The 22951-nt window shown below is 39.2% G+C and overlaps 1 protein-coding gene across 4 annotated transcripts in view; it reads right to left on the reverse strand.

Moving 5' to 3' along the window:
- The window catches only part of LOC136876268 (inactive pancreatic lipase-related protein 1-like), a 343437-nt gene that overhangs the window by 291253 nt on the left and 29233 nt on the right, over positions 1 to 22951 (reverse strand). For all 4 annotated transcript variants that reach the window (XM_068228354.1, XM_067150075.2, XM_068228355.1 and 1 more), the window contains exons 2-5: positions 21645 to 21804; positions 7082 to 7238; positions 2711 to 2814; positions 1077 to 1216 (exon numbers count right to left, since the gene is read on the reverse strand). In XM_068228354.1, the coding sequence (XP_068084455.1) occupies positions 1077 to 1216; positions 2711 to 2814; positions 7082 to 7238; positions 21645 to 21804 (561 nt within the window). The remainder of the gene's footprint in view (positions 1 to 1076; positions 1217 to 2710; positions 2815 to 7081; positions 7239 to 21644; positions 21805 to 22951) is intronic.

Consider the following 22951-nt stretch of genomic DNA (forward strand, 5'->3'; position numbering starts at 1 on the left):
AGGATCTTCTCACTCTAATACACGATCTTAGTGGCAATTCCTCAACAGTCGTAATATACACGTATAATAATTATCATAATAACAACTTCGTGTAGCTATTCCTTGCCTGGTGCAGTCCTTGTAAGGCAGACCCTCGGACGAGAAAGGGCGGCATCTACCCTGTGTAGGAAACTGCATGTTATTATAGCGGAGGATAGTGTTGTGTGTGGTGTGTATAGTTGTCACTTTGGTTAAAAAGGAAAAGTTTTCATTGACATTTTCTTGAATAACTCATGCCTTCATAATGTTTTTTATGCCATTTTCGATCAAAACTCACACGTGCCTTAAAACCTATTGCATCGTAACTTATTGGTATTTTGAAAGTGATTTAACCTTAGGTAACAATATTCTGTTATTCTTTAGTAGGTGATACACTCTGTACAGGTCATGCCGATATTTATTACAATTTGAAGCTCTGATTTTATGAGTTCAGGTGAACATCTGTTCCTAACACCAGTCCACTTGATACTTCCAGCGTATTTCAGGATATTAACAAAATCACTTCACACTTTTAGATTCTAATACGCTTTTCACTAATATTTCTGCCTTCTTCTTGCCACAAGAAAGTTTTACAGCTGTTTCTGAATCTGCGAATATACAGATCATTTTATTGCCGCAAACAAAACTTGCATAACTGAGGCACTAATATAAAGACAGTAATCAAAATAATGTGTATATTTGTTATATTAAGAAAAGGAATTGTTATGGGTTCTACTATAAGCCAGCGCAAAATATTGAAAAGCGGAGAATGTCCTGTACAGGGAAATAAAAAACGCAAGGCTAAATTAACAGTAAAAAATAAGGGAAAAACGTACAACCTGGCAACTCTAGTGCTATTAGAATTGTAGAAATGTTGGGGACAGTACAAACATCACGTGCCCGAGCCATTTAATGTTAAAATCTCCGATCCAACCGGAAATCGAAACCGGGGGCCTCGGAACCGAAGAACACTACGCTGACCATTTAACCAAGAAGCCGGATATTTACACATTATAGAACCAGACAAATGCAACTGAGCTCTTGCCCCAGGGACTCACCTGTTATCCTCTGCACTGGCTGACATCCTCGCCGTGTCAATTCTTTCCCAGCGTAGCCACAAATCTGAGCACCGAGACTGTGACCAATAAGATGGAAATAAAGGTCGTCGTGTAGATTCTTACGTAAGTAAACAATGAACCTGCGAAATGAGATTTATACTGTTATCAGACATGAAATATTTGAACCAATCAGCTGCTTTGGAATATAAATGGACGGATTCAATCGGGAATACGTTAATCGACGGGGAAATTTTGGAATGACAACATTCGAAGAAAATTTGTATTTTCAATAAGTTTCAAACTTGTTTTTCTACTTTCCTGTCATCTTCCAAAAGAACGTTGTCGATCACCATAAAGTAGTCATTCCTACTCTGTCCTCATGGTATTAACGAGTCATAAATGTGAAACCATTCCCGCACCAGTAACTTATGCAAAATCCTTCCAGTTACAGTAGCCCAGCTTAGCACGTTGGTGGGTTCCAACACTGGTCAAATACGACAGCCTCATGTCAGTAGATTAACCGGAACGTGAAAAAACTCCTTCAGGACAACATTTATTTTATGTAAACCGTAAAAGTAGTAATTGGGGCTTAAAACCGATAACTTTATTACAAATGTGAACGAATTATTTAATAAAGGAGTATGCCATTGTTGTACTTCTTAATGGGATGTACAACCTATGACGTTACTATTAACTACAGTGTGAGCCTCAGTCAAGTTGCCGGTTATTCCCTGAGCCGTCTCTGGGCAAGTGGGTGAGCAATAGCCGCCTGACCCATATAGCAGCTAGTCCGCGATAAGTTTCCGTACAGCGTACAACGTGATCGCTCCTTATACAGCGAATTGATCGGTTTAATGCGTTTCATGGCTTCTGAATTAACTGTTGAACAGCGTATTTTCGTGTGATGTAGGTACTGAAATGAAAATCACACCGATATTTTAAAGATTCATGAGGCTGAATTGCAGAAAGTGAACTGAAATATCAACACATGCTACAATGCTTGTCTGCAGGTTGATGGAGAGCAATATTACAACACTTACTGTTGTGGGGTAAGTTCCATTGTATTTATATCTGATTATCCATTCGTCGACGTTGATGGGTTTTCTACGGGCGTATGGAAACGGTGTGAGGGCAACGAATATGTTCTTCCGTGATTTTACATTTTCACACCAGAAAAATGCTGGGACTGTTCCTTAATTAAGGCCAGGGCCACTTCCTTCCCACTACTGATGTTTGTTGTTTAAAGGGGCTAATATCTAAGGTCATCGGCCCCTGTTTCCACTCCTAGTGTATCTCCCTTTGTACTCCTATCTTCGCCATAAGACCTATCTGTGTCGGTGCGATATAAAGCATATTGTAAAAAAATTACGGTTTTCGGAGACGCCAAGGTGCCGGAGTTTTTTCCCGTAGGAGTTCTTTTACGTGTTGGTATATCTGCCTGCAAAAGGCTGGCGTATTTGAGAATCTGCAAATGATGATCTGGGTCGAACCCGTCAACTTGGGCTTAGAAGTCCGGCACTCTACCATTTTATTCACTCAAACCGACGACCTACTTCTATGAGTGAGATGCCCCATTTGGGTTGGACATGGTAGTCCGGGATGCCTCAGCATCACTGAAGATTACAGGTACTCACCTGGCTAAGACAACTCCCACCACTCTGGTGTCCGACACGGATTGAGCGTAGTTCTCCGGACCACTAAGTGTTCCCCAATTCACCATCAGCACGTTTACATCCTCCTGTTAAGAAAGTCAGATGATAATATAATAATAATTTAAATTAAAATATTTCTATGGATCGAAAACTCAAATTTTCGGCAGGAAAGTGAACATTGAAAACTTTCTGAAGAAGGAACTCAAAATATAAAGAAAAATTCTAAGCTCAAAACGCACAGAATAACAATACAATTTCTGATACAAAGATGAAATCAAATAATACCCAGATACTTCACAGTGGTATTAGAAGATTCACATTAAATTTTACGGCACATCAAAATAATGAACTACAAAAATGGAGTCGAATTCTATTAAATAGGGGTAAGGCCAAAACGGACTATGAAATACAAAATGACGTCATATTGGCAAACACTCACACACAACTACACCCGAAAAAGGGAGATATTTAGATTCGAAATTCACAAGTGGCAAGTTGACTAAGAGATTAAACCGAAAAAAAACAATGAACAACTTTGGACCAAAGAGAGAAAAGAAACCCACGGCAGAAGAATGAAAGAAATGTTGGCACAAAGGAAGGGAAAAACAGTAAGAATTTTGCGTAGTCCTCAATGGGTTTATTCCCAACTTAATAATAATAATAATAATAATAATAATAATAATAATAATAATAATAATAATAATCTCCTCCTTCCTTAGCGTTTATCCCACACGATGGTGGGGCCCGTTGTCTTGGCTCTCTATCCCCACTTTACACGATCGATCATGTGCCTCATCAGCTCGTAGGCCTATAACCCTGAGATCTTCGTGCGGGGTGTCAAGCCAACGCTGCTCTGGTCTTCCTACCAACCGTTTCCCATCTACATGCAAAGAAAATGTACTCTTTACTACTGTTGCTGCTTCTGCTCGAAGTACAGTACATGTCGGTACCATCGTAGACGGCCACTCTCAGTTTTTCAATGATTGGTGCAAATCCGTATCACCTGGAAACTTCATCATTTGTGATGTGGTCATGAAATGGCTGGCCAGATATCCAGCTGAGCATTTTCAATTCCGTAACTGCAAGTCGTTTTTTCACTTATTTTGATCAAAGCCAGTGTTCAGCATAATACAAAGCAACTGGAAGAACTACAGAACGGTCTACTTTTGACATAATAATAATAATAATAATAATAATAATAATAATAATAATAATAATAATAATAATAATAATAATAATAATAATAATAATATGTTCAATTTCTTTAGGCGCAGTGTTTCAATATAGTCTGTTGTATTGGCACAACGTTCCCTGCACAGTGGTTCCAAATGCCGAAAACCTGGCCAAAAGTCCCTAAAACCAACTTTCAACTTAGGTACATTTTTAAGACCCTAAATAGTTAGGTTGGTACCTGCAGTGTTAGAAATAAGCCTTTAGAACGTCCGAAAGAAGTATACGACTTTCATGACCTCACGCAAAGAGTCCGTTCGAGCGCAGCGTGTGAGAAGGCTGTAAGTAGCTTGATGTTCGACGGTGCTGAATGTTTGTGCCTGGACGTTTTAACGACTGATTTTATCTCAGAACCAACTACTGAAAGTAAGTATATTATTATTTGTATTTAGTAACGAAAATATCATTAAATGTAATTGTTATTACATTATTTAATCAATTAAAATACCCTAATAATTGTCGGTAAACAAAGATTAATAATGTATCATTTAAAAGTCCAAAAATATCCCGCCAGAGATTTAAAAATCCCTGCTTCTGACATGATTTTCTTATAAATTACACAAAAAAGCAAGTGTCCATTCTTGTCCATTTTTAATCTTAATTTTTCTGTGGTAAAACCGCTATTTACTTTATTCGAGATTATTGATGTTCGACCGCGTTGAATGTTTGTACTTGGACGTAATAATAATATGGCCATAGTTATTTGTTAACGCATGACCATTTGACACCATTTTAGCTGTCTATACATCAATTTCAACGTTCCGTCTTATTCCTACAGATGGCAGAGTAACCAGATCACTATTTGGCAACCTACTTCGAGAGTTTTAATTTTTGTCAGTTTAACGCCAAATTAATGACCGCAGACCTTTTATGTGCCGATAATAATAATAATAATAATAATAATAATAATAATAATAATAATAATAATACCTCAGCTATCGGATGCAGGAATTTTTATTTGGCGTAATTTGGGTTGCCAGCTTGTCAGTTTCGGCTTCTTTATTCTATGAGATTTGTTTCAATTAAAATTATATATTTATTATTTCTGACAGAGTAACACTACAGGTGACCCCTAAGAATATTTCATATGTGGACGATAGTAGTAGTAGTAGTAATAATAATAATAATAATAATAATAATAATAATAGTACCGGTTGGTACACCTATACGCCGCACATTTGAATTTTCCGCCTTAAAGTACTCCTCTACAGCTGAAACTCTGAACTTTAAAACTGAATTAATTCAACCGTTTATCAGAAGATGTCAATGTGTTAATTTCGAATTGTTTTTGTTTACTAATTATCAAGAAGTGTGGACATTCTCTGACAGATGTCTCTACCAAAAACTATGATCATGCACCCTAGTGGGAAGTGATGGAACTTTTCTTGAAGATACTTTATACTCATAAGTTTTCCTATAACTAAATTTCGTTCTTTCATTTGTGGGTTGGCAATACAAATTTTTTCTTTCCGCCAGTTTTGAAGTTAGCCAATCAATACTTTCTGTCATTAATTTTCAGCCAATTGTGTCTTTCTTCCCCAATTTTTGATGTGTAAATTTTAGTTAGCCAATAAACGCCTGTGGGTGTATCTTATTTATTCATGAAAGGTCTCGAATCTTCCCCAAGGGTATAAAAACTGCTGATTTTCTTGTCTCTCGGCCACTTCAACAACATCTAGCTTAGTGTATGGATGTATAGCAGGGGGCGGGTAGCGCCTCTTCCTTCGGGCAGCAGCTCTTCAACAAAAGTAATGGCCTTTTAACATCTTTATTTCTTGCTAGCTCAGCAGTTTACCCCTCGGGGAAGGTCCGAAACCTTTTCAATGTAACCTACCTCTCCAAAAATGTATGCCGGCTTATGTAAAATTTCTTATTACTTTAACTGTAAATCGGGAATAGAGAGTGCTTTACCCTCTCGAGCTCCCCTTCATTTGAGTTGAGGTGACTACGTTTTCATAACCGATTTTCTGCTTTTAATGTATTAACATTTTCTATTACGAGTCACCTCACTAGTGTGGGAATAGCCCCTGTTTAATCGGCCTAGTGCCCCTGAGGTTTTTTTTTTTTTTTTTTTTTTTTTTGCTAGTTGCTTTACGTCGCACCGACACAGATAGGTCTTATGGCGACGATGGGACAGGAAAGGCCTAGGAGTGGGAAGGAAACGGCCGTGGCCTTAATTAAGGTACAGCCCCAGCATTTGCCTGGTGTGAAAATGGGAAACCACGGAAAACCATTTTCAGGGCTGCCGATAGTGGGGTTCGAACCTACTATCTCCCGAATACTGGATACTGGCCGCACTTAAACGACTGCAGCTATCGAGCTCGGTCCCTGAGGTTTTAACAAGTATTCATGTAAGAGTGCAAGTACACGCCTCCATTCTTTTTGAGTTTAGGGCCATTTAAGTTAACCTGTTAATTTTCGATTTAGGCCCCGTAGGCTGGGTACTAGATACCCCTGTTTCATTATAAGTTGTGCCTTGATGGCAATCATGTGTAAAAGTCTGGTATTGCCTTTAATAGGCTTGAAAGATTGAGAGCGGGTCAGCTCTTTCTGGTATTTTTGAAAGGTGCCTCTAGGAGGCTTGACATTTCTAGGTGGGAGCAAGTGCTCCATGTAATTAGGGATTTTCTGCCCTTTGGTAATTTGTGGTTGTGAGCTGAGAGCTCAGGAATTGTAAAAGGTGGGGTTCGAAGCCCAGATCGTTAAAATATCTCTATATCTTGAATTTCCTGGTCTTTTACCTGATTTGTTAACTTGTTATTTGTTGTATGTTCAAAGTCTATATGAAATATGTTAAGTTTGGTTGTTTTAAAAATATAACCTTTATTGAAATTTTAATTCATCTTTCGGACTTGTAGTTAGACCCATTCCAGCCCGCACCTTCTTTCACCTCTGCCTTCCACGGATAACTCCGAAATAATAATAATAATAATAGTAATAATAATAATAATAATAATAATAATAATAATAATAGAAGAAGAAGAAGAAGAAGAAGAACCGAACATAGTTTCTACTTTCGTATGCCTAATCTAAAATAATAACAATATATACGAAAAAAATCAAATTTTACAGAGGAAAGGCCATATTCAAGTCCGCAGTATATTTATGAGAAATCAGACTAACCTCTAGTAGGTTGTTCTTCAAGAGTTGAAGGTAAGGAGCATAACTACTGCCGTCGTAGCCGTGGACAATGATGTAGATCTTCCGCTGCCGGTTGAAGTGTGGCGGTATGTGATAGCTCCCATTAGAGTAGAATGTAGTGCCATTCTGATTTGTTTCTCTGAAAGATGGAAATTGCAGAGAGTCAATTGTATTGTATGATATCCCCAACTAACTACTATTGTTCTTAATATTCTAAAACAGTAATGTTCAAATTGTGCTACGCAGGGTCGTCTCAAGGGGTACGCAGATGTATCTTAGCTTCTGTATTCAGTGAGCAGTTCACAAAAGAGCGGCGCGTGCTCATTTTCAACAAAAATCTTGTTTTGATTTACTGCTTTTTACTACTACTACTATTACTACATTGAGTCCCCTTTACGTATTATTCATTCCAAAATGTGTGTCAGTACCTCAAATTTGACTAGGTATGTAAAAATGCTTACCCATGGCGCATTACTCCTTTCTATTTTTGTTTCAAAATCCACTCATTCACTTCAATAGCGGTGTATATATTGTACAGTAGTAATTGTTACATTAATAATTATATTCGTACATATATATATCGTTAAGCGATGAAAATTCCTGGAACAGTTCTCCGGCCATTGCTGACCGCTCAGTTTTCGGCTTCTGCGAATTTTACTCCAAAGAACTTGCGAGGTTTCTTTTTCCCAACGACGAAATATATAAAATACATTATTGTTATTTTGGGGGAACAGGGTGGTGTAGCGGCTTACCTTCATTACGGCGACCTAGGTTTAATTCCTGGTGTTGCTGGGGTGGGATTTACAATTGAAAATCCCATGGTGTCAGGAATTTGTTTCTGGTATAATCGCATTGTACTCGTAATTCGGGGGTACGAAGGTAAATCAATATTGGATTTTGTGGATGCACCAACAAAAGAGTTAGAATACCAAACCAAACCAAACCCCATGGCACTACAGCCCTTGAAGGGCCTTGGCCTACCAAGCGACCGCTGCTCAGCCCGTAGGCCTGCAGATTACGAGGTGTCGTGTGGTCAGCACGACGAATCCTCTCGGCCGTTCTTCTTGGCTTTCTAGACCGGGGCCGCTATCTCACCGCCAGATAGCTCCTCAATTCTAATCACGTAGGCTGAGTGGACCTCGAACCAGCCCTCAGGTCCAGGTAAAAATCCCTGACCTGGCCGGGAATCGAACCCGGGGCCTCCGGGCGAGAGGCAGGCACGCTACCCCTACATCACGGGGCCGGTAGATAGAATACCACTGTTCTAAAGTATATTGCTGTATTTGGAGTCCGTCATTTCCTATGCAGCAATTCCAATTGCGTCCAGTTCATTTAGCCTTATTGTAGCTGCGTAAAAAGGGTGGTAAAAGCATACTCGGTTTATTTGGAAGGATGTGGATTCGATTCTCTTTCAAGAGATCAAAGTTTAGAAACGATATGTCTACTCTCACTGAACCCTGAGATTCACTCAACCTACACCAAAAATGAATACTAGGTTAACTTGCAGGAAAAGGCGTTAGGACATGGAGCTAACAACTCTATCCTTCCTTCTGATGAGCCCTTATCTTACACTTCCCAAGGTCCATCACGGTCTTTATGAACGGGGCTTCGCTTTGCTTGTTTTAGACCGGGCGAGTTGGCCGTGCGAGTAGAGGCGCGCGGCTGTGAGCTTGCATCCGGGAGATAGTAGGCTCGAATCCCACTATCGGCAGCCCTGAAAATGGTTTTCCGTGGTTTCCCATTTTCACACCAGGCAAATGCTGGGGCTGTACCTTAATTAAGGCCACGGCCGCTTCCTTCCAACTCCTAGGCCTTTCCTATCCCATCGTCGCCATAAGACCTACCTGTGTCGGCGCGACGTAAAGCCCCTAGCAAAAAAAATGCTTGTTTTAGAAGCCTTAGGAAAATTAATATCCTGTTGTCTATAGTCCCATTAACATACACTGTTTCCGCCCTCTCAGCACTGTGTGTTTAAAGTTTGTCTGTCTGATCATAATCGTTGTACTCCTTCGTTTATAGTTAGTTGGGACTCCATAGAGAGTCTGTTGAATACCGTACCGCACTGCCCTGGATTTAAAGAGAGAAGCTACTTAAAAATAATTAATTTTTGATCTCGATCTCTGATCAGGAGTCACTCTTCATTTTTGCAGTCGAACTCGGGCCAAGCGTTCGAAATCTACCATGAAAAGACGACGGTTAGTGGACTCCGAGTTTCACGCAAACGTTAAAATTATAAATAAAATTCTAGGGGTCCGCTGTCTGTAATGCCAATTATTTCGCTAAATTTTTATATATTTATGCGATTTAGGTCAACCAGAGATCATATCAGTAGTTTTTAGATTTCGTGTCTGTTTGTTTGTTTGTTCCACCGTCACGGGTAGGGGATGGATAGATCTCAACCAAACTCATATTTAGAGTCTACTCAGTCAGGAGCATGTTCTGATAGGCATATCTTTTAAAAATCACTAAACATACTGGTGGTTTATAGGAAGACCAGAATTTTTTTTTTTCAATTTTATTTTACACTATTGATTATATCTTCATCAAACTTCATATTTAGAGTCTACTCATTCCGAACCAGATTTTTATATGCATGTCATTTAAAAATCACTCAACAGACTGGGGGTTTATAGGAAGACCAGAAGGGATTTTTTTTTCAAATTTTCTTAGACCAAACTTCATGTTTAGAGTCTACTCATCCAGGAGCAGGTTCCAGTACGCATATCTCTTAAAAATCACTTAACAGACTAGGGGTATATAGGAAGACTAGAATAGCCTTTTCAATTTTATCTTACACTATCGACTATATCTCTGACAAACTTCATATTTAGCGTCTAATCATCCAGGAGTAGGTTGCAATAAGCATATCATTAAAAATCACTGAATATACTGGAGATTTATAGGGAGACCAGAAGAGTTTTTTAATTTCCTCTTACACTATTGACTATAGCTTGACCAAACTTCATATTTCGAGTCTAATCTTCCAGGAGCACGTTTTGATATGCATATCATTAAAAATCACTGAATAGTCTGTGGGTTTATAGGAAGACCAGAAGAGGGTGTTTTTTTTTTCAATTTCTTCTTATACCATTGATTATACGTAAAATCTGTGGGCTATATGTGAAACCTCCCTTCATTTTAAATAATATTTGTCATGTACCTAATTTCTCTTACTCTTCATGTGACAGACAAAAGTACTATTTTCTAAGGGCCTCATGCTCTGTAGCAGTGACGGACACCCTCGCACACCTACAATTATTTGAAGGACCCGTAATAGGAGAAAATCAGAGGATGCATAATATTTCTCCCTAATGTAACTGAACACCGAGGAAACATGAGGTAGAGCTTTTCCTTTTGGTGTCTGTCTGTATATCTGCTTGTATTTTCCTAGAAGTGGAAAACTGTTGGACTTACTTCAACCAAATTATTTACTTGGAATCTACTCACTCCCGATTGTATTATCGGGTGCATACTATGTCATGGTAATCATATGGAATCGGTATTTATAGGAAGACTAGGTGATGTATCCGTGCTTCGCTACGGAATTCTACATTGTATATAGAATTGTAGGTTAGGTAGTATACACGTTGTGAGCTAGACTGTAGTAAATTGCATAGCTCTTAACGTAACCCTATAAACGTGATGGAGAAATCGCCAAACGTCTTTTCTCATATGAAGACTGGGTTAGAGAATTTTCATTGCAATGGCAGGCACTCTCCACCTGCCTGTTTACATCCTCAGAAAGGCTGTCCAACTGAATTGAACACAGGACATTACAATGACGTCAGTAGGGATGGTGCGAGTAAAAGCAATGCTTTCACATGAAATAGTCTATCAAATGAAAAACCACATATTTTCTCACTTTTAGCGAACAGTAATACGCTTCCGATCTAACAGTCCAAAGTTGCAGAGCTGGAATGACCAGGCCGCAGACAGCCGTGATCCGTGAACACTCTTCGTCTTTTTTTTTCGGCAGGGCAAAAACTGTGCCCTTTTACTAATCTGTTTCCTAGGAGTACCCGATGAGTCGGAAAATCTCAATTCACTACACTGGCGGCGGAAAAATATATCTGACTTGGAGGCAAATTTTTCCTCCAATTCAGAGGAGAAACTCCCTCTTCACTGCTGATTTGGAATAAAATGAATGTAGAATTTAATAAAAGTGAAGATGAAGAAGCTATTTTTAAGAAACGACACCTTTCAGGGTTGAATTTTGAGTTATTTAGTGAATTGTGGTGCTATAATTTGGAATTTGCCGAAATTGTAATTCAAGACCAGGTCATACTACTACTAAGTGAGCGTCTGCCTGAAGTGTGCATACTGCTTGTTCAAAATAGCGCGTCGGCTGGAAAACTATGATGAACCAGTGTGTTACGTACCGGCGGAACGGTATCAGAAAATGTATGAAGCAGAGGAATGACCTGCTAAAGAAGAAAGTTTTCTAACTACCCAGCTATTTCCCTACAATATTCAGTCAGGCTGTTACACTCGGTACGCAGCAGTAATCCCATCTCTCGGAGTTGAGCGGCAGGATAAGACAGAAAGAACATCACAACAAATAATGGTCAGTGTAATGTTATTGTTGATCAATGTTATGCGATATTGTAGGCCTTCACATTTAGTTTTCTTCTGACTCTGAAATACCACTCTTATCATTGTCGGTACGGTTGAAGTTAATACAAAACATAAATGGTCAGAAATTGTTTTCTCTATAACTTTTGTTATGTAGTACTTTTTGATAGGACCGATAACATAGGTATTTAAAAATGAAATTTTAGGCTCCATTCCCTACACTACAATTTCATCCAAGGTGAATAAAATTGTTCATAACTTAGAGTGAACTTTCTTATTCCCCGACTCTATATACCGATTTTCATTAAATTCTGTTAACACATTTTCTTATGGCTCGGCGTTGATATGGACTTAGCAACAATAATACAAATTCTTGAATATCCGTGTTATCAAAGCCGGTACGGTAACAATGTATGACATCGGAAATTTAATTCTGTATAACTTTAGTTATGTAGTATTTATCGACAGGACCACTTATAATATAAATATTTGAGAATTAAATTTTAGGCCGTCCCCTAAACTACCATTCTACTCAGCATGAGTAACATTGTTTATAGCCCAGATTGCAGTGGCTCATCCCCCGACTTCACATACCCATTTTCATTAAATTCTCTTCAGCCGTTTTCTCGTGATGCGTGTACATACATACATACATACAGACAGACAGACAGACAGACAGACAGACAGACAGACAGACAGACAGACAGACAGACAGACAGACGTTACGGAAAAGTAAAAAGTGCCTTTCCTTGTTACTATGGACATGACCGATACAGAAATACCATCCTTTTCAAATCCTGAGCAATGTAAAGACAAAACTCTTATTTTATATACATAGATTACTCTCAAATATTTTCGTTGATATTAGGTCTATCAAAATACTGTATATAGTTTAAGAATATGTTATTTCCGTTCCTTTATGCCATGTACGTATGTATTGTACGACGGACATTAACACAGATTATTATGAAAAATTGGATTTTTAGTCCAAGGCCCGAGGGGCATGTCGTGCATGTCACTTCAAGGTGGGTAACGGGATAAACTAAAGAGCCATTTTACTCCTTTCGGTAGGGAAGATATTAAGCGGGGTATCATGAATGTCAGAGCACCACGCCAGTGGTCACAGATACAATATGCCATTTGAGAACCACAGGAAATTTCGCACAACTTCGGAACAGGAGCTATACCATACTATAAATCGACCTCTGTCTCTCTCGAATTTGTTCAGCTTCATCATATTTAAGTTACTTCCCTGTGCTGTCGTAGGAAAATATCATTTTAACACGTCGCATTAAGCGTGTGAACAGAGCCATATTTCTTCGCATAAATTCCCGAAGGAAACATGTAATCCACTGCAAATTCCCGTGCGAAGAACGGGTACAAATGCTAGTTTTTCCATTAAATCATATCATATCATATTCACTGTTGTGGTAGACTACATTTTTCTATAATATGATCTCTAGATCCTGTAATTTTATGTGTGACTAGCAAGATACCCGTGCTTCGCTACGGTATTATACTGAAATTTATAATTGAATGCTTATTGTTTTAGATATATAATCCGCCGAAATTCGCGGTCTGACTCGTTTTCTGCGAGAACCCACCAAAATTCCCGATATGACTCGTTTTCTATTAGATTACGGCATGTTTCCTCCCATTTTTCAATCTTCTTTTCCAGCAATCGATTTCGTACTTCCCGGGCTAAGCTCAGGTATTCCTCCTGGTCAGTTGGGTCCGTAAATCTTTGCCATCTTTTCCTATAATCATTTTTAATATGGATAAAATCCTTCAGGAGATCCGGCGTGGTGTCATATTGGGTGCCTAGAAGGCACTGAACCCGCGCCCGGACTGTATTTTTAGTCATTACCCGTCCAGGAGCCGTTTCCAGCGCGGTCCGCACATTTGACGACGGCCCGGAACATTATTATTATTATTATTATTATTATTATTATTATTATTATTATTATTATTATTATTATTATTATTATTATTATTATGTGTTGCTGGAATGGATGATGACAGGAAAACCAGAGTATCCGAAAAAAATCCTGTCCCGCCTCCGTTTTGTCCAGCACGAATGTCACATGGAGTGAACGGGATTTGAACCACGCAACCCAGCTGTGAGAGACCGGCGCGCTGCCGAGGATCCTTATAAGTACATTAAGAACAGTAAAATCAATTGGTCTCAACTCCTTCTACACCCCACCGCCGTTAAGTTTATTTACCGGCACCCCCCCCAAAAAAAATTAAAAAAAGGCTTGTTTCTTATGTTTAAAGAAGATTTCAAACACCAATGTTCACGTCTATTACCTTCAGTTTCGAGATATAAGTATCCCCATAAAAATAATTTACCTTTTTCACTTCATTTCACACTACTCCCCCCCCCCCCCAAGTGAATTTTCCCGCAAAAAATACTTGTTTCTTTAATAGTAAAGGATCTTCTAAATACCAATTATCACGACTCTAACTTCTTCAGTTTTTGATTTATGTGTCCTCATGAAAGGAATTCAACTCCTTTACACTCCCGCCCTCCAAGATGGTTTCCCCCCAAAACGCGTTTTTCTTTGTTTTTAAAGGAGATCCAAATACGAATTTTCACGTCTGTAACAACTTTAGTTTTTATTAGATGTATGTATTCTCATTCAATTAATTCAATTAATTTTTCAATTCTTTCACCCCCCCCCTTCATTGGATTTTCCGATAATACGTGTTTCTTTATTTTTAAAGCAGATTGCAAATATCAAATTTCACGTCTGTAACATCTTCATTTTTGAGATATCAGTAGCCTAATTAAAAGAATTCAACACCATTTTCAATCACATTTACCCCCCTCCCTCCACCCAAGTGGTATTTCCGAAAGCTAAAAATACACGTTTCTTTATGTTTAATAGAGATAAAAAAAATACCATTTGTCACTTCTGTAACATGTTAATTTTTCGAGATACACTGTAAAAATTCTCATTTTAAAATTTCACCCCCTTTGAGTTCCCCTTAAGTGGAGTTTCCAAACACAAATCACCTATGTTTCTTTAGATTTACAGGAGATTACAAACACCCACTTTTTACGTCTGTAACATTTTACGTTTCCAAGATAATCTGTAGATATAGTCTTTCAAAAATTCACCCAATTTTTCACTCCTGTTTAACCGCCATTAATTGGATTTTTCAAAACTAAAAAATACGTGTTTCTTTATTTTTAAAGGAGATCCCATATACAAATTTTCAGTTCTGTAATATCTTTCGTTTCTGAGATATATGTATCCTCATTAAAGGCATTCAACCCATTTTTCACCCTTTTACACCCCTATTGGGATTTACAGGAAACAAAAAATACGTTTTCCTTTATTTTTAGAGGAGATTCTAACTACCAATTTTTACATCTGTAAATTTTAAAGTTTTAAGATGTATACACACTCATTTTAAAAAAATTTACCCTCCCCCCTTTTTACCCCCAATATTTGGATTTTCCAAAAACGAAAAAATACGTGTGTTTATTTATTTTTAAAGGAGATTCTAAATACCAATTTTCACATATATAACCTTTAAAAATTTTGAGATAGATACACTCATTTTAAAATATTACTCCCTTTTCACCACCCCCCCCCCTAAATTGGATTTTCCAGAAACAAAAAAATACGTGTTTCTTTATTTTTAACGGAGATCCCAAACACCAATTTTCAGGTCTGTAATATCTTCAGTTTCTGATATATAAGTAGCTTCATTAAAGGCATTCAACCACTTTTTAGCCCCTTTTCACTCCTCCTATTGCGATTTTCCGAAAACAAAAAAATACGTGTTCCTTTATTTTTAATGAAGGTTCTAAATACCCATTTTTACATCTGCAAACTTTAAAAGTTTGGAGATATAGATTCACTCATTTTAAAAATTCACCCCCTTTTCACCCTCCCATTAATTGGATTTTCCAAAAACAAAAAATTACGTGTTTCTTTATTTTTAAAAGAGATCAAAAGTACCAATTTTCAGGTCTGTAATATCTTCAGTTTCTGAGATATAGGTACCGGTATCCTGATTAAAGGCATTCAACCCATTTTTCCCCATTTTCACCCTTTTTCACCCCTCCTATTGGGATTTTCTGAAAACAAAAAAATACGTGTTTCCTTATTTTTAAAGAAGATTCTAAATACCAATTTTTACATCTGTAAACTTTTAAAGTTTTGAGATATAGAGCAACTCATTTTAAAATTTCACCCCCGTTTTCACCCCCTTAGCGAAGGAATATCCAAAAATCCTCTCTTAGCGAGCACCTACGTCTTAATATGAATATATCCCCAAAATTTCATCTCTTTATGTCCAGTAGTTTTGGCTCGGCGATGATGAATCAGTCAGTCAGTCAGGACAAGTTATTTTATATATATAGATTTTATTGGAAGTTCAATTGGTTACTAGGCAGAGGCTTTTAATGACGGTACCCGGGTGCTTTATGCAATCCTTCCTACAGCAATACGAGGAGCGTTATATTATCTCGAGTAGCGTAACCTCCACTCTCTAATAGTTGTAAGGTACAGAAGTGAAGTAAAACTGTGCTATGCTGAAGGAAGACCCTCCTCCATGAAGGGCTCTCTCCATAACGAAAACGAGGTGCGAAATGAGTCTGCCATTAAGTTAGGTTTTCAACTATTAGGCCCTGTCAAAAACATATCGTGGATGATAAAGAGATGTTAAACCAGAATTTATTTAGAATATGACTTTTACATGCATGACTATAGTATCGATTGAAAGATAATAAAAAGTCTATATACAATAAATATACATAAATACACATGGAAAGAAACAACATGTCTATATTGTTAAGTTCAAACTATCCAGCCACTGTATCACAGAAGGTGTGGCCTGAACAAAATCTGTTCGATCACCTTCGTAGGCCCGCAGACTGCACTCGAATGTGATGTGTTGTATATACTGGACAAGATCACCACAGTCACACTGGGGGGACTGAACTTTGCCCCATATGAACAAGGACTCTGTGCAGATTCACATATTTGTGCGGTTTATACTTAGAGCGGACAGTGCCCTCCTTGGGAGATGACATCGGAGAACAGGGCTGTCCTTGCTAAACAGACACCAAATCAGACGGTCGGTATTGGCAATCCACTTTTCCACTCTGTGAATGAATTAAAATGGTTTGCAGTTAGTTCCTGGGAATACAAAGAAGGTGGACGTCTGGACTTTAGCCTGCCCCTCTGAAGGTCTAGGATGTCGTCGTGAATAGGAAGGTCCAGATTAGCCGTGAATTTGTCATATTCTCTGACAAGAGGGGCTTTTCTCGGCAGGTGAGGTTTCATGATGTGGCTGAGAACAGGAAGCCAACAAATGGGAGTGGATCTGATGACTCCGGTAATCTTCTGCATGCTATTGTTGAGCTGGAAGTCAACTTGCTTCACGTGTGGACTGCTTAGCTGTATTGGAGCACTGTACTCAGCCACAGAGAAGACAAGACTCATGGCAGAGGTACGTAGGGTTTCAGCAGAGGCACCCCACGACATACGAAAAATGTTTATCGAGGACGTTGTGGCAACTTTTATTTTAACTGCTGTATTCTCAAGGTGTTTCCTGAAAGAACGGGTGCGATCCAGGGTTACCCACAAATATTTAGTAAATTTACTGTTCCTGAGGATTGTTCCTCCAAAGGGTACTTGGATGGCATTGTTTGCCATCTTGTTGTTGAGATGGAAACAAGGTACCACATCAAGTCTCCACTTAAAGAAATAGCTTTCAAAGATGGCCAGATATCTCCCAGTGTTGTGACAGTCGGTTACCTGGAGATCCCTGGTTTTAATATCGGCCACCGAGCTCGATAGCTGCAGTCGCTTAAGTGCGGCCAGTGTCCAGTATTCGGGAGAGAGTGGGTTCGAACCCCACTGTCGGCAGCCCTGAAGGTGCTTTTCCGTGGTTTTCCATTTTCACACCAGGCAAATGCTGGGGCTGTACCTTAATTAAGGCCACGGCCGCTTCCTTCCCACTCCTAGCCCTTTCCTGTCCCATCGTCGCCATAAGACCTATCTGTGTCGGTGCGACGTAAAGCCAATAGCAAAAAAAAAAAAATTAATATCGGCCAGTCTAGGGCTTTTGTTTGTGGAATGGGGTTAACTTAGTCTCGTGACACTAGTTATGTGAGGCAGTGTATTCCGTTCCGAAAGCCGAACAATACGGCTGACAACTAGGCATATCTGCACACCATCTGACTGGGCAGGAATCGTCTTAGCAATCCAGGGCCCAAAAATGGGCTGTATGACCTGAATAATTTTTTATCAGCGAGCGAGTTTGCCATGCTGTTAGGGTCGCGCAGCTCTGAGCTTGCATCTGGGCGATAGTGGGTGCGAACCCCACTGTCGGCAGCCCTGAAGGTGATTTTCCGTGGTTTCCCATTTTCACACCAGGAAAATGCTGGAGCTGTACCTTAATTAAGGCAACGGCCGTTTCCTTCCCATTCCTAGGCCCTTCCTATCCTATCGTCGCCATAAGACCTAGCTGTGTCGGTGCGACGCAAAGCAAACTGTAGAATTTTTAATCACTTTGTGAACTCCCGTGATGACCACAGTGTGAAATATAAATCTAGTCTCCTATAGATCATCTCCGTATACATATCCAGATGCTTTCAACGTCACCCTTCCATCATTGTCCTACGGATACATTTTTCCATCATATCTCATATTGCCCATACGAACTAGACATTGTCGGTTTATTCAACGATATTAGAAATATTTAGAATGATGATTTCACGGCCCGTAATTGCAGATAGGATAATACGGGTTTGGAATTTTCCCGTATCAGAAAACAGTGAAGCTCATCACGTTTCGCACAGACATTTTCTGCGCGTCTTCAGGAGCAATACTTAAAGACAGCAGTGGAAATTGATTAAAAGTTCTTAATTTATTGTTTTAATTTTTTATTGTTGTATAAGATTTATTTTGTTTGGACTTTTGGACTTGGAAGAATTGTTTCAATTTCGTGAACCTGGATCATTCCAGATCATTCTAAATTCTGTTTTTAAAACTCTTGTGGCAATATAAAGACAGCAGTGGGAATTGATTGAAATTTCTTAAATTATTGTTTTAATTCTTTTTGGTTGTATATGATTTTATTTTGTTTGGACTTTTGGATTTGGAAGAATTGTTTCAATTTCGTAAACCTGGTTAAAACTCTTTTATTTATGGGTTGAATCAAAATTATATTTATCTGTGAATTTTAATTTTTTGTTGTCAAAATTTGCGAAACGGCGTGTACCTACACGCGCAGTTTTGGAAGCGCATTTCCTGTTGCGTAAATGAAGACTTTTCTTGAACATGTATTATCACTGTGTCAGTAAGAACGAAGAGACTTTTGATTGGAGAAAATAAGAGCTAATGTAATTGGTGAATATGAAAGTCTATATTCTGATTGGTTTTCTTTGGTGGTCACACAATGTCCTGTTTCTCTATCTTACCCCGCTAGCCATCTTAGTGGGCGGACATGCTCCTCCTTTGGTCCCCTCGTGGGAAAACTCGTCTCAGGGTAAGCACTGTTTCTACGTTTATTTCGGTTTTCAACTTCATTTCTTTCCCATTTCTTTCCCATTTACTTTCTTGCTTAATCTGTTTACCCTCAGGGTTGGTTTTTCTCTCGGACTCTACGAGGGATCCCACCTCTACCGCCTCAAGGCCAGTGACATGGAGCGTGAGACTTCGGGTCAGGGGATACAACTGGGGAGGAGGACCAGTATCTCACGCAGGTGGCCTCACCTGCTATGCTGTAGAGGGGCCTTGTGGGTGTGATGGAAAGAATGGAAGGTATAGACAAGGAAGAGGGAAGGAAGCGGCTGTGGCAATAAATTAGGTACCATCCCGGCATTTGCTGAAAAAAGAAGTGGGAAACCACGGAAAACCACTTTCAGGATGGCTAAGGTGGGAATCGATCCCACCTCTACTCATTTGACCTCTCGAGGCTGAGTGGACTACATTCCTGCCCTCATACCACTTTTCAAATTTCGTGGCCGAGCCCGGAATCGAACCCGGGCCTCCGAGGGTGACAGCTAATCACACTGACCACTACACCATAGAGGTGGACTTCTTTTTCATACGCAAGAGTTTATTCTCGAGTTACACGTTCACCGCTAAATTTGTCGAAATGATTTATATTCACTGGCATGTTGGAAGGGAGGGTGCGCTCAGTGGTTGAGAGGAAGTTGGATGAAAACCAATATGGTTTCAGACCACAGAGGGGCTGTCAGGATCAGATTTTCAGTATGCGTCAGGTAATTGAAAAATTCTACGAGAGGAAAAGACAGTTGTGTTTATATTTCGTAGATCTAGAGAAAGCTTATAACAGGGTACAGAAGGAAAAGATGTTCACCGTACTGGGGGACTGTGGGATTAAGTGTAGATTGTTAAAATCAGTCAAAGACATTTATGTTGACAATTGGGCTGCAGTTTAGAATTGATGGTAGAATGAGTTCTTGGTTCAGGGTACTTACAGGTGTTAGAAAAGGCTGTAATCTTTCACTTTTACTGTTCGTATTTTACATGGATCATATGCTGAAAGGTATAAAATGGCAGGGAGGGATTCAGTTAGGCGGAAATGTAGTAAGCAGTTTGGCCTATGCTGACGACTTGGTCTTTCTGGTAGATTGTGCCGAAAGCCTGCAGTCTAATATCTTGGAACTTGAAAATAGGTGCAATGAGTGTGGTATGAAAATTAGCCTTTTGAATACAAAATTGATGTCAGTAGGTAAGAAATCTGAGAGAATTGAATGTCAGATTAGTGATACAAAGCTGGAACAGGTAGATAATTTCATGTATTTAGGATGTGTATTCTCCCAGGATGGTAATATAGTAAGCGAGATTGAATCAAGGTGCAGTAAAGCTAATGAAGTGAGCTCGCAGTTGCAATCAACAGTATTCTGTAAGAAGAAAGTCAGCTCCCGAACGAAACTATCTTTACATTGGTCTGTTTTCAGACGAATTTCGCTTTACGGGAGCGAAAGCTGGCTTGACTCAGGATATCTTACTCATAAGATGGAAGAACAGAGATTAAAGTAGCGAGAATGTTTGCCGGTACAATGAGGTGGGAACAATAGAAGGAGGGCACACGGAATGAGGAGATAAAGGATAAGTTAGGAATAAACTCGATGGATAAAGCTGGACGCATAAACCGGCTTCGGTGGTGGGATCATGTGAGCCAAATGGAGGAAGATAGGTTACCTAGGAGAATAATGAACTCTGTTATGGAGGGTAAGAGAAGTAGAGGGAGACCAAGACAATGATGGTTAGACTCAGTTTCTAACGATTTAAAGATAAGAGGTATAGAACTAAATGAGGCCACAACACTAGTTGCAAATCGAGGATTGTGGCGACGTTTAGTAAATTCACAGAGGCTTGCAGATTGAATGCTGAAAGGCATAACGGTCTATAATGATGTATGTATGTACGTATTTTCCGCTTTCCGTAAAATTAATGGTTAGTTACTCTTTGAAGAAGGTTAGGTTCTCCTGAATAGAATCAACAGAAGAATATCAAAGTGAATTGCTAACTGTCAGCGGCTGTCGGTCCAAATAAGGTAGAGGGGGCTCAGAGCAGATATATACTATTGTACACCACAGAAGAAGCACATTGACGATCTCCTACCAATATTATGCCGCTAGGGAACACCAGTCGATGTATTCGGTTTCAGCTTTATTCTCTGTTACTCAGACTTTCAGCCCTCCCAGTCTGATAGCTGTCAACGGCAGCAGCCGTGTCGAAACACCGGATCCCATGAGATCTCCGAAATTAAGCAACATTGGGCGTGGTCAGGATTTGGATGGGTTGCCACGCGCTGTTGGTGGCGTTTAAGAGAATAAAGGAGCTCACCACTCTACCGTACCTAAACTCCGGCTCAAGCACACTTCTGTGGAGGTTCGGACCTGCCTTCGGGCAGAATACACCCTTACCTTAGTCTGATAACACCAGCCGTCACTTCCAGCTGTATAGTATCTTACCTGGTATACAATGAAATAGTTGTATTGAGGGATTCTGGTGATCTTGGAGGTGGAGCTGCCTTCGTGCTGAAGAAAATGTTATTCTCCCGGTATACTGTTCGATTCCAAGGAGGTAAGGTCGAGAAACATCCCACCTCGTCATAACATACTTGATGTTTTCCTGTAAACAAAGAGAACGCATTTATAGTAAACAATATAGTTCACTTGGTTGTTAGAGATGTAGGCTAATTATTCTGAAAGGAATGAGGAGAATTAAAGTGTCAATCATTAGCAATATTTGTACATTTTTCGACTCATATCCCACGTGGAAAATTAGGGCAAGCCTTTGTTGCCTCTGCAAAGCAGTCCCTCAACTTATAACTATGGTCACTACAAACACTTCAGGAATTCACTGAGAGGTAGTGAGACGAAAAGGGGAAGTAATGAGATATCGTTACTTGACAATCGAACATCGTATCCATCAAGGGTTCTAGGACAAGGGTACTGGGGCGACATGTCAATGTTCATTTTGTCGTTTCACCTTGGTAGAATACGGCATTCAGTTCATTTTGAATTTATGTCGGAGTTTGCTTATTTATCGATACTTCTGCTGCTGCATATTTCCGATCGATGGTGAGGAAAAGTGAATAACATTTTTGATATTATTGAATTTCCCATAACAGAAAAGAACCCTATTTTTTACATAATATACCTTATTTGCACAGATAGAATATAATCATGAAAGCTTACTGAAGACGTGTTAAATGAATGTGTGAAAATGAGAATAACAACGCCGTCTTTTAAAGACAGAGAACAGAGGGTTAGCCAGTTCCTTATTGCACGAATTTAAATGGCATTCTAGAGTAAATCTTGCTCTTCCAAAAACTGGACAGTCAAACAGAAGATAATGCACAGTTTGAGTTGAGCTACAGAAGCAAGGGTGACCATCTGCACTCTTAATCTTAAATCGCTCGAAGTATGACTTAAATTTACCGTGGACAGATAGGAACTGAGTAAGCTCAAATTTCGGTGTAAGATTTTTACACTGAAGTCGATGCTGGATTTCAGGAAAAACTAATTCTCTCGTAACGGATCCTTTCGAAGTAGCGGTCCAGACATCATTCCACTGAGAAGTAGTAGGTATATTCTTTAATATTCCTCTTCAAGAAACATATTGGAGCTTTGTTGTACGAAACTTCCCAACGTAGATTTTTGTAGCTTGTTTTGCTTCGAAATCTGCCTTTTTATTTCCGGTAGACCCTGTGTGTCCACGAACCCAGGACAGACAAACGCGGGTACTTTGTTGAGTCATTACCCTTATATCAGCA

The sequence above is a fragment of the Anabrus simplex genome, chromosome 6 (genome assembly GCF_040414725.1).
Source record: "Anabrus simplex isolate iqAnaSimp1 chromosome 6, ASM4041472v1, whole genome shotgun sequence".
NCBI classification, from domain to species: Eukaryota; Metazoa; Arthropoda; class Insecta; order Orthoptera; family Tettigoniidae; genus Anabrus; species Anabrus simplex.